Source organism: Sturnira hondurensis, unplaced genomic scaffold, assembly GCF_014824575.4.
Source record: "Sturnira hondurensis isolate 20B ecotype Veracruz unplaced genomic scaffold, ASM1482457v3 Scaffold0009733, whole genome shotgun sequence".
Classification (NCBI taxonomy): Eukaryota; Metazoa; Chordata; class Mammalia; order Chiroptera; family Phyllostomidae; genus Sturnira; species Sturnira hondurensis.
Window position 1 is genome coordinate 1,754,992 of NW_028082364.1, and position 13,411 is coordinate 1,768,402.

The 13,411-nt window shown below is 39.0% G+C and overlaps 1 protein-coding gene across 2 annotated transcripts in view; it reads left to right on the plus strand.

Annotated features, from left to right (window-relative positions):
• The window catches only part of RANBP17 (RAN binding protein 17), a 239,136-nt gene that overhangs the window by 40,621 nt on the left and 185,104 nt on the right, over nucleotides 1-13,411 (plus strand). For both annotated transcript variants that reach the window (XM_037057757.1, XM_037057758.1), the window contains exons 13-14: nucleotides 858-963; nucleotides 8,413-8,548. In XM_037057757.1, the coding sequence (XP_036913652.1) occupies nucleotides 858-963; nucleotides 8,413-8,548 (242 nt within the window). The remainder of the gene's footprint in view (nucleotides 1-857; nucleotides 964-8,412; nucleotides 8,549-13,411) is intronic.

Sequence of the window (13,411 nt, forward strand, 5' to 3'; positions counted from 1 at the left end):
AGAATAGCACGAAGTTTTTTTTTAGCAAGATAGTTGGTATGTTAATTATTCATGAAGTTCCCAAAAGTCTTGGAGAACCTGTGACATAGATTGCTGAATCTAGAGATATAAAATAATATGCTTGAAATAAAAGCCACTTGGTACAAATACCTCCATTTCTAAATGGTCAGTGTCAGCCGCCCCAGAGTGAGATTTGGGAAGACTGTACGTGTGCCACTGTGCCCGTGATGTGCAGCTGTTCGGTCCTTCACTCCTCTTGCCCGGGAAGTTAATTTGGTCGTCACACAATGTGAATTGCACAGTGAAAATCTTCGATTTTTAAAAAATTGTGCATAAAAACACAAAGGGAATAAATTATGGCGTTCCAAGCAGGGCTAACGTCAAAAACACTCAGACTGGCGCTGTCACGGCACTGTCCGTGCAGTGAAGGTCCTGGTGGTTGGATCCTCCCAGTGTGACTGACAGCCCTGGGCTGGATGTTCCATTTGTGTTTTTGTGATCAAGTTCAACTTTAATCATCAGTCTTCACGGTTTTCTCTGCTCTGCAGATGGAAACTGTAAGATGTAAAGAGGTAAGTAACTTACGCAAGATCACGTAGCAAATCGGTAGAGCTGGGATTCACACAGTTTTACCTGGCTGTCAAACCTGTCATTTTTACTCTGCTTAGCGCCTTGATAAACTTAAAACCCAGCTCTCCACACCGTGAAGAGCTGAGTCCACGATAGTTTTATCAACATGTTTGGAAGAATAGATCATTTTAGTAAGCTTGGAGTTTACTAAAGTTTTTATTTTCTGGAAAAATAAACTAACTTTCTCCAGTACTTCCTACACATTTTTTGTTCTTGTTATTTATTAGGACGTCTTGCCTGGCTGGTGTACCTCGTGGGGACAGTTGTTGGAGGAAGATTAACGTATACCAGTACAGATGAACACGATGCTATGGATGGAGAACTATCCTGTCGGTAGGTAATGGCCATGCAATTTACAGAAATTTACTAAGTAGTCCTGACACCGTTATTGAACTGGTATTATAAGCAAAAGCATTTGTATCTGGCCTTTTGAGAAAGGTATTCTTTTCCCTTTTATTGATGAGAATACCAAGGCTTAGAGGTTAAGTGGTTTGTAGATGTCGAGCCTGTGGTAAGTTATAGTCAAGTATATTTTAAACGTGTTTAAATAGTGTGATGAAGATTTAGGTTGCTTTTTATTTCTTGGGACCTGACGAAGCACGCCCAGTTGGTGTTTGTTGGGCTGGGGGCAAAACTGGGGAGTGACATACCTCTGGTCAGAAAGCAAAGCCAGTCACGCGGGACAGGTTTTGTGTAGGATTGTGGACCAGACTGCACTTCAGATGTGTCATTGATGAGAAGCAATTCATGTTTCTGTTCTCACCTGGGGAAAATTCCTGTATATGAATAATATGAGTGAGTTGGTTTTCCATATGTTTTATTTGTAATGATGTCTTTATTAACCAAGTAATACGTGCTTTTTAGAACCCTTAAAAATTCAAATGAAAAGTCATATATTGAGTTGGAAATAACTACTATTATCATTTTGGTAAAGACCTTGAGTCTTTTTAATTCATGCTTGAATTATGTACACACATGTACACCACATGTGTATTTTTCAACTTTTTAAAGCAAAAACTATATCACACTATTGTTTTCTAAACTAAAATAGGAATACTAATAATAATACCTAATTCATTTGGGCCATTACTAGGATTAAATGAGTTAAAATTTTTTAAATGCTTAGAACAATGCCTGGCAAATGGTAAGTACTGTACTACTGGGAAAAAACCCCAAAAAACAAAACCTCAGAACACTTTTTTTATTTTTAAACATCGGTGAAACAGTGATTGCTTCCTCCCATGGGCATGTATGGCCCTGAACGTGATCCAGTCCGCAGCCTTCTGGTGTGGGGATGACGCTCCAGCTAACCCAGCCACCTGGCCAGGGAAAAATACTTCTTTAAAAAAAAAATCAAACATAATATTATGAACATTTCACCTAGACATGACATATTCTCAACTGTACCATAATTTAAACAGCCCCTTGTTGGGGGGAATTTTAGGTCATTTCTCAGTTTTTTGTTACTATCAACTACCTTAAGGTAAATATTCTTTCAGTTGTATTTTCCCTTCATTCCATACCCATTTCAGCCTTTAAAGTAGCTCTTGTTATTGAAATTTGAATCCAAATGTAACATAAATATTTTTAGTTTCTCTTAAGGTTTGTATTGTTAATATTAAATGACTTGAAAATAGGAATGTGGGCATTCTTAAAATGCTTTGGTTCATTTCAAACCAAGTGAACAATTTCCTACTTATTGCCCTAGTTTAATTCTTAAAGTTTTTGTCATCAGGTAGGGAAATACCTATTGGCCTATTTTCCTGAGAAATATAAAAGAGGAAGTAAGCAAAAGAGGGTGTCTATCTGCCAAGTGAAAAAATTTGTTTTCTCTTTACACAGCACACATCTCTATAACTTTAAATAAGATTTGTATTTTAGTCAGCATTGTCTAGAAGACAAAGCCTTCAGTGAAGTTCATGGACTAAGGCTTTCTTGAGGGGCGGGGAGAAGGGTGCATTTTTAGGGAAGAGAGAATGAAGGAAAAGGAGGCCGGAGAATAAGAGAAAACAAACAAAGTCAGTCCTCTCTCACAGACTTCATTGCTACAGGCTGAGGTACTTGCTCAAATTTATCTGCACCCCAGTCAGTCCGCGAGGTGCTGCCGTTGTCGCTCTTGGACGTGCGTGTAGTGGCGAGAAATTTGAGTTCCGGACGCACACGTTCCTAGCTCAGCTGGAGCAGGCACGCGGCCTTCTTTTGGCTCATGCTGTAAATGCGCCCTTGCTGCTGCCTACGTAGTGCCATCATTGTTGCATTTTTGTGGGTTTTGTTGGTGGTTTTGCTGTTTAAAATGGCCCTTCCAGTTAGTGCTGAAGTGCTGGCTAGTGTTTCTAAGCACATAAAAGCTGTAATGTGCCTTAGAAAGAAAAGACGTGTGTTTCGGTGAGCTTTACTTAGGCACGGGATAGTGCCCCCGGCTGGGAGTTCAGCATTAATGAATCAACTCTATGTTAAATAGGGTGTCTTTAAAGAAACACACCCACAAAACAAGGTGACGTGTCCATGGGCCGATGAACACGTGACCGTAGTTCCTCGGGAACCTGACCCTATATGTCCTTCAGGAGCAGCGGTTCAGCACTCACTGAGTCGGTGCCCACGGCGACATCACAGAGCAGAACTACCATGAGCAATGGCAGTGAACTGCAGACGGTGGCGCGTCACACACCTGGTGGCTTGGCTGTACAGGCGCCTTCCCCGAAGGCCACGTGGAACCCCTTTCTTTGCCTCGAGGCTGTCTGTGGTGGTAGTGGGGCGGGGTGGAAACTAAGGGAAAGCATGTATCTGTTACTTACTTACTTCTGTGTCCTGTTTTTTATTGGTTGAAATCTTCTCCTGGGGTGCTTCACTCTTCTGCATTTCTTAGTTGTGTCTCTGGCCTCTTTGAAGGGGTGGAGCTGCAGCAGGCCTCCCCTCTTCTCCGGGCGAGGGAGGCTTCGGTGTAAATACGGGAACTCGTGGGTCTTTCCTAGGCTACAGGGCAAGTGGCTGAGGCTGGGGGGTGGGGTGAGAAGTGGTTGGGGGGGCAGGTTGAGCGTAGGACGTTCGCTGCAGCTTCCCTGCTTTGTCCAGAAAAACCACGGGTGTGTGTTTTAAAATGAGATTTTTAAGAATGGTGTTTTACCTAGTATTTGAAAATACCAATGGCATACGAAGAAGTTCCAAGTGATTGGAACTATGATACCGCTTCCTTCGGTGTGTGGGTGTCTGACACCTTTCAAACCCTGGGAGAATGCTACCCAATTAGGAGATTGTGGCGCTCCTGCCAAAAATCTGCATGCTGTTTTATCAGGAGCAGGTTAATATTCCTGAAAGCTCCCAATATTGTGATGATTATAATGAAAACAAATAAATGTACTTGTGCTCAGGCCACACAATCCTAATTAAATGAGGATAATTTCATAGCCATTTCGGCTGCATTCATCAGGACCAGAATGCGTAACCCTCCTGAGAGATTTCCCAGGGATTCTGTCTTACTCGTCCTGTGCCCTCATTTCGCCAGTGCCGCCGACGGGCTGCTGCTCTCGGGTCATTTTTCTGCTGCACCGCCCTCTGTGTCTCCCGGTGTCCCACCTGCTCGTGTCCATCCTCCCTCCTCATTCTCTGAAGGCCTTGACAACTGTCTCAGGGTGTTGCTCTCTGTCCCAAACCCTACTATCTAACAGTAGATGACCTTCTGTGCTATCAGATAATGGCACTGTCCTCTCTTTATTCATCAGCTTCCAGTGGCTTCCCGTCTCACAAGGGACAAATTCCCAAATCCTTGTCTTGGTCTGAAGCATCCTATACTCTTCTCTGACCGGATTTCCTTTCCCTTCTAATTCATCTCAGCCACACTGGCCTCCTGGCTCTTTTTTGAGTATTACCAGTGTTTTCACTTCCTTGCCTCTGGACTTCTCTGTGCTGGGCATGCTCTCTCCTAGGTGTTTGCGCTGTACTCCCTCCCCGCCGTCGATGTCTCTGCCGCCTTGGACCTCCCTCCCCACGATAGCATCCTTACCCTGCTTTCTATGTCCTTCTTTATAGCACTGTAACCTCTTGACCTGTATTTGTTTATTTCACAATAAGGCAATAAGGGAAGGAAGAGGCTTCATATACTTTGTTCACTGCTGTATTATTTCATCTGCCTGGCACCCTTGAGATTCAGGGTTTTCTCTGATTTGTTGAGTGATGATAAAAGAAGTCGCACACCTCTGTACATAGGTATTACTGTCAGTTAAGCTATGTATGTATTTTCTCCTTCAAGTCAGCCCTCAGTGTTGCTCGGTGATTCTGTGTTGTTTTAGCAATTCTTGTCTTCTGGCTTCCAGACCCCTACAGAACCGTTTGGCACGCATGTCCCGTCCCACACGTGCCTCCAGTTCATTGACTAAAATTAAGCCCCCATCCCCGCCCACTCATATGCCTAAGCTTGAATCCTGGGAGTTAGCCTTAATTTTTTCCCCTCTCACTGGCATCCATATAGCCATCGAATTCTGTCAGTCATACCCTTTAGTTATCTCAGTCAGTCTTGTTACCTCCGTCTCCCCTGCCGTTTTAGCCCCTGTGATCCTTCACCTGGAGTCGTGCTATAGACTTAAATGGGCACCTCACCTCGGCTCTGGCTTTCTTCACACTCCACAAGACTCTCCATTGCCATCGGGATGCAGAGCAACGCAGCCTATGGGACTCCTCGTGACCTGGCTTCTGCCTGTCTCATTAGCCTCCTCTGCTGCCACTGTCTGCTTTATCGCCATTTCGAACTTTCTTCAGCTCTTAAATGAGCCATGCTTTTTCTTACCTTCCTACATAGCTATCTACTTTCCTCTTTCTCAACATTCTTTGTCCCCTTCCATTCTAGAGTATTAGGAATCCTCACTCATTTCTTTGTTGGGTTCGTTATCGCACTGTCAATCTTGATTATAATTGCATGTGTTACTGTTTTTCCTTGCATAGACAGTAGATTTTTGGAGGACTGGGAATATATATGTCTTGCTCATTGTTGTATTCTGAATATCTAATACATATCAGTTATATAGTAAACCCTCAAATATTTGTCTACTGAATAATTATTTACTTGGGTATCTAGGGAAATACGAAATGATTGTCCAAAATTCATTTCATTGTATTTGAAATGGTGTACCTGTACTTAGATCAAAATAATTTAATGATATATTTATCTTTTTATTTCCTATGTGCTCTTTACCAAAAATAACATAAAGAGAAAATAAATGTCGAACAATAAATTGGATCTGGAAGTGAATATTATATATTTATAAAATACAAGTTTTGATCTTAAGCACTTGTTAGAGGTGGCCAAAAATCTTTGAAGTATACCATGCAGAGATTGTTAGTTGTGCCATATCTCTTATTCCCTTCTTCTGAAGTAATAGAATACCTGATTGTGGCCACCTGAATAAAGACTAGATTTACTAGACTCTCTTGCAGCTAGGTATAGTTAAGCACTTAGATTATGTTCAGCACTTGGATGTAAATAAATGCAGTATGTGCAACATATGTGAATGTAATGGGTAGAGCTGACGAAGCAGTGTTAGACCATGAAGTGATTGTGTGAATGAAAACAAGTGTAACAGCAGGATGGAAGGAGCCTGAGTCCCTGATACACCATGGAGCACCAACTAGTCCTGGAGTACTGCCTTGAATTTTTGCTTGAGAGATAAACATCGATATTGTTTAAGCCATTGTTATTTTGGATTGCAGGCACTTGAAGCTGAGCTTCTTGTACAACTACCAAAACTTCTTTGGCAAGTGGATCGTGTGCCCTGCTGGGGACTCTTTTCTACTGTCCTGCTAGGGATGTGACTGCTGCTTAGGGAAATGCAAATCAGCGTCTTATTAATATGAGTTGTAAAGACACCTCAACAAACTGTCATTTGGTCTCATGTCTTCCTTGGAGTTTAGAATGTGTGCTATTAAAAGGAAATAAAAGTAAACAAGAGCAGTTACAAAGAATCAACAAAGAACTAGAGCAGGAAAAGGGAAGTCCTACTCAATAAATAATTTAATAGCAAGATATGCCTTAATTACATCACTTGAAATATTGCCTGGATCCAGAGACAAAGTTTGATGTATGTATCTATTTAGAATATATAGTCATGTTTGCCTGCACATACATTTTTTAACATCCTCGAAAGGACACATAGACGGNAGGCACTTGAAGCTGAGCTTCTTGTACAACTACCAAAACTTCTTTGGCAAGTGGATCGTGTGCCCTGCTGGGGACTCTTTTCTACTGTCCTGCTAGGGATGTGACTGCTGCTTAGGGAGATGCAAATCAGCGTCTTATTAATATGAGTTGTAAAGACACCTCAACAAACTGTCTTTTGGTCTCATGTCTTCCTTGGAGTTTAGAATGTGTGCTATTAAAAGGAAATAAAAGTAAACAAGAGCAATTACATAGAATCAACAAAGAACTAGAGCAGGAAAAGGGAAGTCCTACTCAATAAATAATTTAATAGCAAGATATGCCTTAATTACATCACTTGAAATATCGCCTGGATCCAGAGACAGAGTTTGATGTATGTATCTATTTAGAATATATAGTCATGTTTGCCTGTACATACATTTTTTAACATCCTCGAAAGGACACATAGGCGGTTAGCAGTGTGCGTTTATGTGTTGTGTGCGTACATGGCAGGAAGCAGGCAGGCCAGGCCTTGCCCAGCTGCCTTTGTGCGGTTAGACCGAGGAGGAAAAGGTGCCGCTTCCTCAACAGCCTCTACTTCTGTCTCTTAAAAGATCCTTACACTGTGCTGGGCTTTGTTAGCACCAGGCACTTGGTTGCCATCCCCTGGAACATTTTAATGGTAATAGGTAGATAATAAAAGGATTTCTTTTTTGAAAATTCTAGACTAAACTTTTCATTATAGTGAATTAAGGTTTTTTTTCTCTAGGAAATTTAACTTAAACTTCAGTTTATTTGTGATTTTTCTGATCATAACAATAGCATACTTGTGTTAAAAATATTTGATTATGTTAATGTAACCATCTTGTAATTTATTTCAGGTCAAATGTTTATTATTCATGAAGAAAGTGATATAACTTGATGGCTGTACCTCTTGATATTTTCTGTATTTTGAATCATGGGACCCCCAAATATATTACTAAATAAAAATACAAAGTTTATTGAAAAAGTAAAACCCAAAACTATGTATTCATTGTCATTTTTTAATTTACTAAAATATTATCTATACACATATTAACACATGTATTATATTCATAATAATCGTATTTGTTTATATCTATGTATATTATACATGTATGTTACATGTGTTTAAATATAACCTTTTTGTAAAATACTATATCTGTGTAGGTTTGTATGCTTGTATATATGTATGTATATGTATGTCTTAGGAAAAAAGATTAGAAGGAATTAGACCAAATTGTATCTCTTAGTAGTAAAATTTTAAATGGTTTTAAAAATAATTTCTTCATAGGTTCTTTTAAGTCTTTATTTATTTTTAGACAGAGGGGAAGGAAGAGAGAAGGAGAGGGATAGAAACTGTGATGCGCAAGAGAAGCGTAGATTGGTTGCCCAAGTGGGACCTGGCCCAAAACCCAGGAATGTGCCCTAGCTGGGAATCGAACCAGCGACCCTTCACTTTGTAGGCTGGTACTCAGCCCACTGAGCCATACCAGCCAGGGCTCTTTATAAGTTTTTGTGTGTCTCCGCTTTTTACAGTAGTTATATATTACATTGACAGTAAATGTGTTAAATGTATATTTTAATGTTGTTTTCCTAACAATTTTCACTGAAGCTTTTTTTCTCTCCTTCATGAAAAGAGTTTTTCAGCTTATATCTTTAATGGATACCGGATTGCCTCAGTGTTCTAATGAGAAAATAGAGCTCGCAATTCTGTGGTTCTTGGATCAGTTTCGTAAAACCTATGTCGGTGATCAACTTCAAAGAACCTCAAAGGTAGGTTTTTACTAGAAATTCAAAAAAATGTATTTGAAGATGAAGAAAGATACTTACATGTAACAGCTTTGAGCTGGTGATATATTTGGGCAATTTCTACATAAGAAATGTAATCAGTCAATTGAAATCAATCAATTAATTGCCATTGAAGGCAATGTGAGATTAATTTGCTCATTTTATGCCTGGATTTACTATTTTCTTTGAAGACTGATTGACAGACAGACTTAGTGAATGTTCTTTATGTGACTACTCATTAAATAGTTAAGATTATTTTAAAGATCTTAATGAATTTTGCCTTTTTGTAGTTCAAGGTTTAAAACATACGATTAACTCTTTTAGTAGTTCTTGGTTTTTTTCTGGACACTTATTTATTTATGTGACTTCCAGTATATGTTTTGCTCATTCCTTGACATTTTTACATGATAGATTATGACAACTAGGAGAGTTAGAGGTGTCTTTGAGAGGTCCCTGTTAAATTACCTTAGTGTGGAGAACCCTTGTCCTCTGGTAATTGGAAGTTCAGCATCAGCAAATAGAGATGAATGGAACCTAAGCTATAGTGAGGGACGACTGAGGGCGTGTATGTGAACCCTAACCCGATACTCAGGAGTATTGCAACACTGAGTAAGATCTGTGAGATTTTTTTCTTCTTCCTGGAATAGTAACTCTTTCCAAAACCTCTGTAAGAAGTCTTAAGGATATAGTCTTATCTTCTTTGGATTTACAGTTTGTATTAGTCATGTGGAAGTATTTCCTATTTGAAAATTCTAGAAGAAGCTTTTTATATTAAACTGAGCATTTTGTTCCCTGGGAAATTTAGTTTAACCTTCAGTTCATTTATGATTTTCTGTTAATAATAGCTATATAGTAGTGTGAAAAAAATATTTGTTTGATTTTGTTAAGATCATCCTTTAGTTTATTTCAGGTAGTTTTTTGTTTGCTTTTTAAGAAAGAGATAAAGCTTGATGCTTTCTGTACAAACACAATGTGATATTTTATTTCTGTTTATGATTGATCTCAATAACATTTTCTCAGAATTAAGCTGCTGTTGAATGAGACCATTAGGGAGGAAAAAAAGAGTAGCTAGAATAAATGTGTTAGGTTGGGACTAAGACAAATTAGCATCAGACAGAAGTCATATGTTGTGAAATTTATATAGGGAGTCTCTTTTAAAGTCCTCGATGCGTTACTCAGAAGTTGAATGTAAATTGAATTATTAATTGTCTTATTTTAAGTGTACCCATAGAGTTTGTTTTTTTGCTTTTGCAAGATACTCTGGAAACATTACTTATTCAATATCCATTTGGTCTGGGTCTTAAATCAGAACAGTGTACTATGGAGTAGAAAAACCTTCCAATGTGTTTAAAGTACTGGAAAGAAATTCGTAAGATAGGAGTAGTTGTTTTAGGATGATGGGACTTGTGAAATATACATACGCATCTTTTAATATAAGGTAATTGTGAAAAAATGAATTATGGAAGGTCTCTTTCTGTTTTGAAAGAGATAACACATTAAAAAAAAATAAACTATCAGACTAGTGTTGTTTCTTTGAGTGAAACTTTAATATTTTTGGTGGGTGCATCTGAGCCTGTTTTCAAGGAGACATTAGGCCTAAGTTCACATTCTTTCTAAGGGATTTCCGCTGCATAACTCCAGAGTGAAACAAAACTTTCTGCTTTTCTCTTCCTCTGGCTGGTCTACCAGTCTGCCTGAGTAGGAGCTGTTTTGGGAGGTCATTAATATGCACCCCAAAACTCTTCTAGGAGCTCTTCGGGGCCTTCCTAGTCCTTACAGCAAGCCTCAGAGGTTGGTAATATCATAACCATTTACAAATGAAAGGGCGGACCGAGACATTTGTAAGTTCTCCACATACTATTTTTCTGGCATCCAACTAAGAAAGACTAGAAGGAAAATATTTGGGGGATTAGTGTATTGTTGCATTTCAAATTGTGTCAAAAAAGAGGAGAGTGTTAGGTAGCAGTAAGAGAATAATGTTGAGTTTAGCTGGCACTTTGTGCCGGGAACTGTACTGAACACCTGTAAGCATTGTTTCATTTAATTAGATTGCGTAGAATACGGCCTAACAGGGTTCTTCCCCGTCTCTTTTCCACACGTCACCAGTTCCATGCTTTAGTACTCCGGACTCGCGCTACACGTGTGTGTGCCAAGCGTTTTTAGCTCCTTCAGAATTCTGCGTTCTCCGTCAGTTTGGGGCCTTTGAACACAATGTTTCTTTCTGCCTAGGACATATTTCTTTTAAATCCAACTCGGCCTCCCTGCCTTTCTCTGGTAACTCCTATCTGTCTTCCACATCAGACTCCCATCTTTTAGAATGCCCTTCTTAACTTAAATTCTGGGAGAATTTCTTTTCTCTGTGCTCTCCAGCATGCTGTGTTTTCTATTTTAGCATTATTACATTGCATTGTAATTACGTATGTTAGTAAAAAATATGTGGACTATAACTCGGGTTAGAACTGTTTCTGCCTTTTTTATTGTTTTCACCTCCAAGTGCCAGGCATATTGCTTGTATGCTTTCTACTATGTAGTGCTTGAGTATGTATATTTAGCAGAATTCCATACAAAGTCAGCCTGGACCTCCTGATATAATACTTTCAGGTAATTAAGGATGATAAAGGAGAATGATGCTGACTTCTGTGAAATTATGTGGCAGCTTTAAATGAGGTATACTGTTAAGCATCTTGAAATTGTATAAAAGACTACATATGCAAATAATACGATTTATAGAAATCAGTGTTTGGGGAACTAAGGTGGAATCATTGAAGAGTCCTCAGCGATGCATGGAAGTACGTCCGCAAGTGAGATGGAATCCTCAGTGGCAGCTGTGGGCGTCTGTCTGGTGGTTAGTCTCTGCCAAGGATTTTGCATGGCACTTGACAAGCGTCCAATTTTATTTCACGGAAACTCTGCACAAATAGATATTTGTATTAACATCCACTCCCACCCCTTTATACGTATATGGAGGCTGAGGCTTGGAATGGTTAATTACCGTGCTTAACTGGTTGAACTGGATTTGAGCCTGTGCTTTTAACCACTTTGCTAGACTGACCAAGAAAGAGGGAATACTCAAAAGTACTAAAATCAGGAATGAAATAGGAAACATTACTATTGACTTTACAGAAATAAAAAGGATTGTAATGGAATGTCATGAATAGTTAGTACCAAGTTTGATAACTTAGATGAAATCAACAAATCCTAGGAAGATATAAAATACTGAAACTGATTCAAGAAGTCATAGAAATCTGAACAGACGTACGACTTGAGATTGAATTAGTAATCAGAGACGACCCACAAGGAGCCCAGGCCCAGGTGGCTTCCTTCAGGAATCCTAGCAAACATTTGAAGAATTAATACCAGTACCTTCATACATGCTTTCAAAAAAGTAGAAGATGAGGTAATATTTCCCTGCTCATTCTAAGAGGCGGGTTTACCCTGATGCCAGAACCATACAAATACATCACAAAAAAGAAAAATAATTCACCAATCTCTCTTATGAATAGAGATGAAAACACTGAAAAATACAAACAAACTGAATCCAACAACTTATAAATGCTTTCCCCCTGTGATCAGGAGCAAGACAAGAATTTCTCTTGTGTTAAACATTGTCCTAGAGGTTCTGGGCAGGGCAATTAGGCCCCAAATGAAACAAAAGGTACCCAGATTGGAAAGAGGAAGTAAAGCTATGTCTGTTCACAAATGACGGGCCCTTTTATATTGAAAATCCTCAGAATCCACTAAAAATGATTAGCACTGATAAAAAACATCAGTCAGTTTGCAGGATAGAAGATCAATATAAAAAGCAATTGAATTTCTTTACACTTGAAGTAACCCCCCTGGAAGGGAAGTGAAGAAAACATTCCATTTACAGCAGCATAAAAATTTAAATGCTTAAAATTTCACAAAATGGTAAAACTTATAAACTGAAAGCTAAAAAGCATTGTTGGAGCAAATTGAAGGAAATATAGGAGATGGAAAGATGTCCCATGGTCGTGAGTTGGAAGACCTAATATTGTTAGGATGGCCTTACCCCGCCAGCTGACCTACAGCTTCAACACTGTGTCATAATCTTGGCTGTCATCTTTGCAGGAATTGACGAGCTTATCCTAAGATTCATCTGGGAATTTAAAATACCAAGAATACCCAAAACAATCTTGAAAAAGAAGAACACTACCTTCTCAATTTCCACCCTCAATAATCATCAGCCAGTGTGTGGTACTGCCGTAACTATAGATACATAGGCCAGTGAAATGGAATTGGTAGTCCAGGTAGAAACCCTCACATTGGCAGGCAGTTTGTTTTGCCAGGGATGCCAAGACAGTCCAACGATGAACGAATCGTCTTTTCAACAAAAGATGCTGCGGACAACAACGTGGCCACATGCCAAAGAAGGAAATTGACCCCCTTTCTCCCACCGTACAGAAAAGTTACCAAATGAATAGGACTTAAATGTAAGAGTTAAAATTAAAAGAAAACATAGGAGTAAATCTTTATGACTTTGGATCGGGCACTGGTTTCTTAGCTACAACGCCAAAAGTACAAGCAACCACAGGAAAAAATAGGTAAGTTGAACTTCATTAAAAATTAGAAACTTTTGTGCTATAAAGGACACCATCAAGAAAGTAAAAACGCAACCCCCTGAGTGGGAGAAAATACATGCAAATCATTTCTCTGATAAAGGGCTCGAATCTAAAAATACATAAAGAGTTCTTAAAACTCAATAATAAAAAGATAACCCAATTTAAAATGGAAAAAGCATTCAAATAGGCATACAAACAGCCAGTAAGCACATGAAAAGATGTTTAACATCACTATAATTTATGGGGAATTTATGTCAATACTGTAATG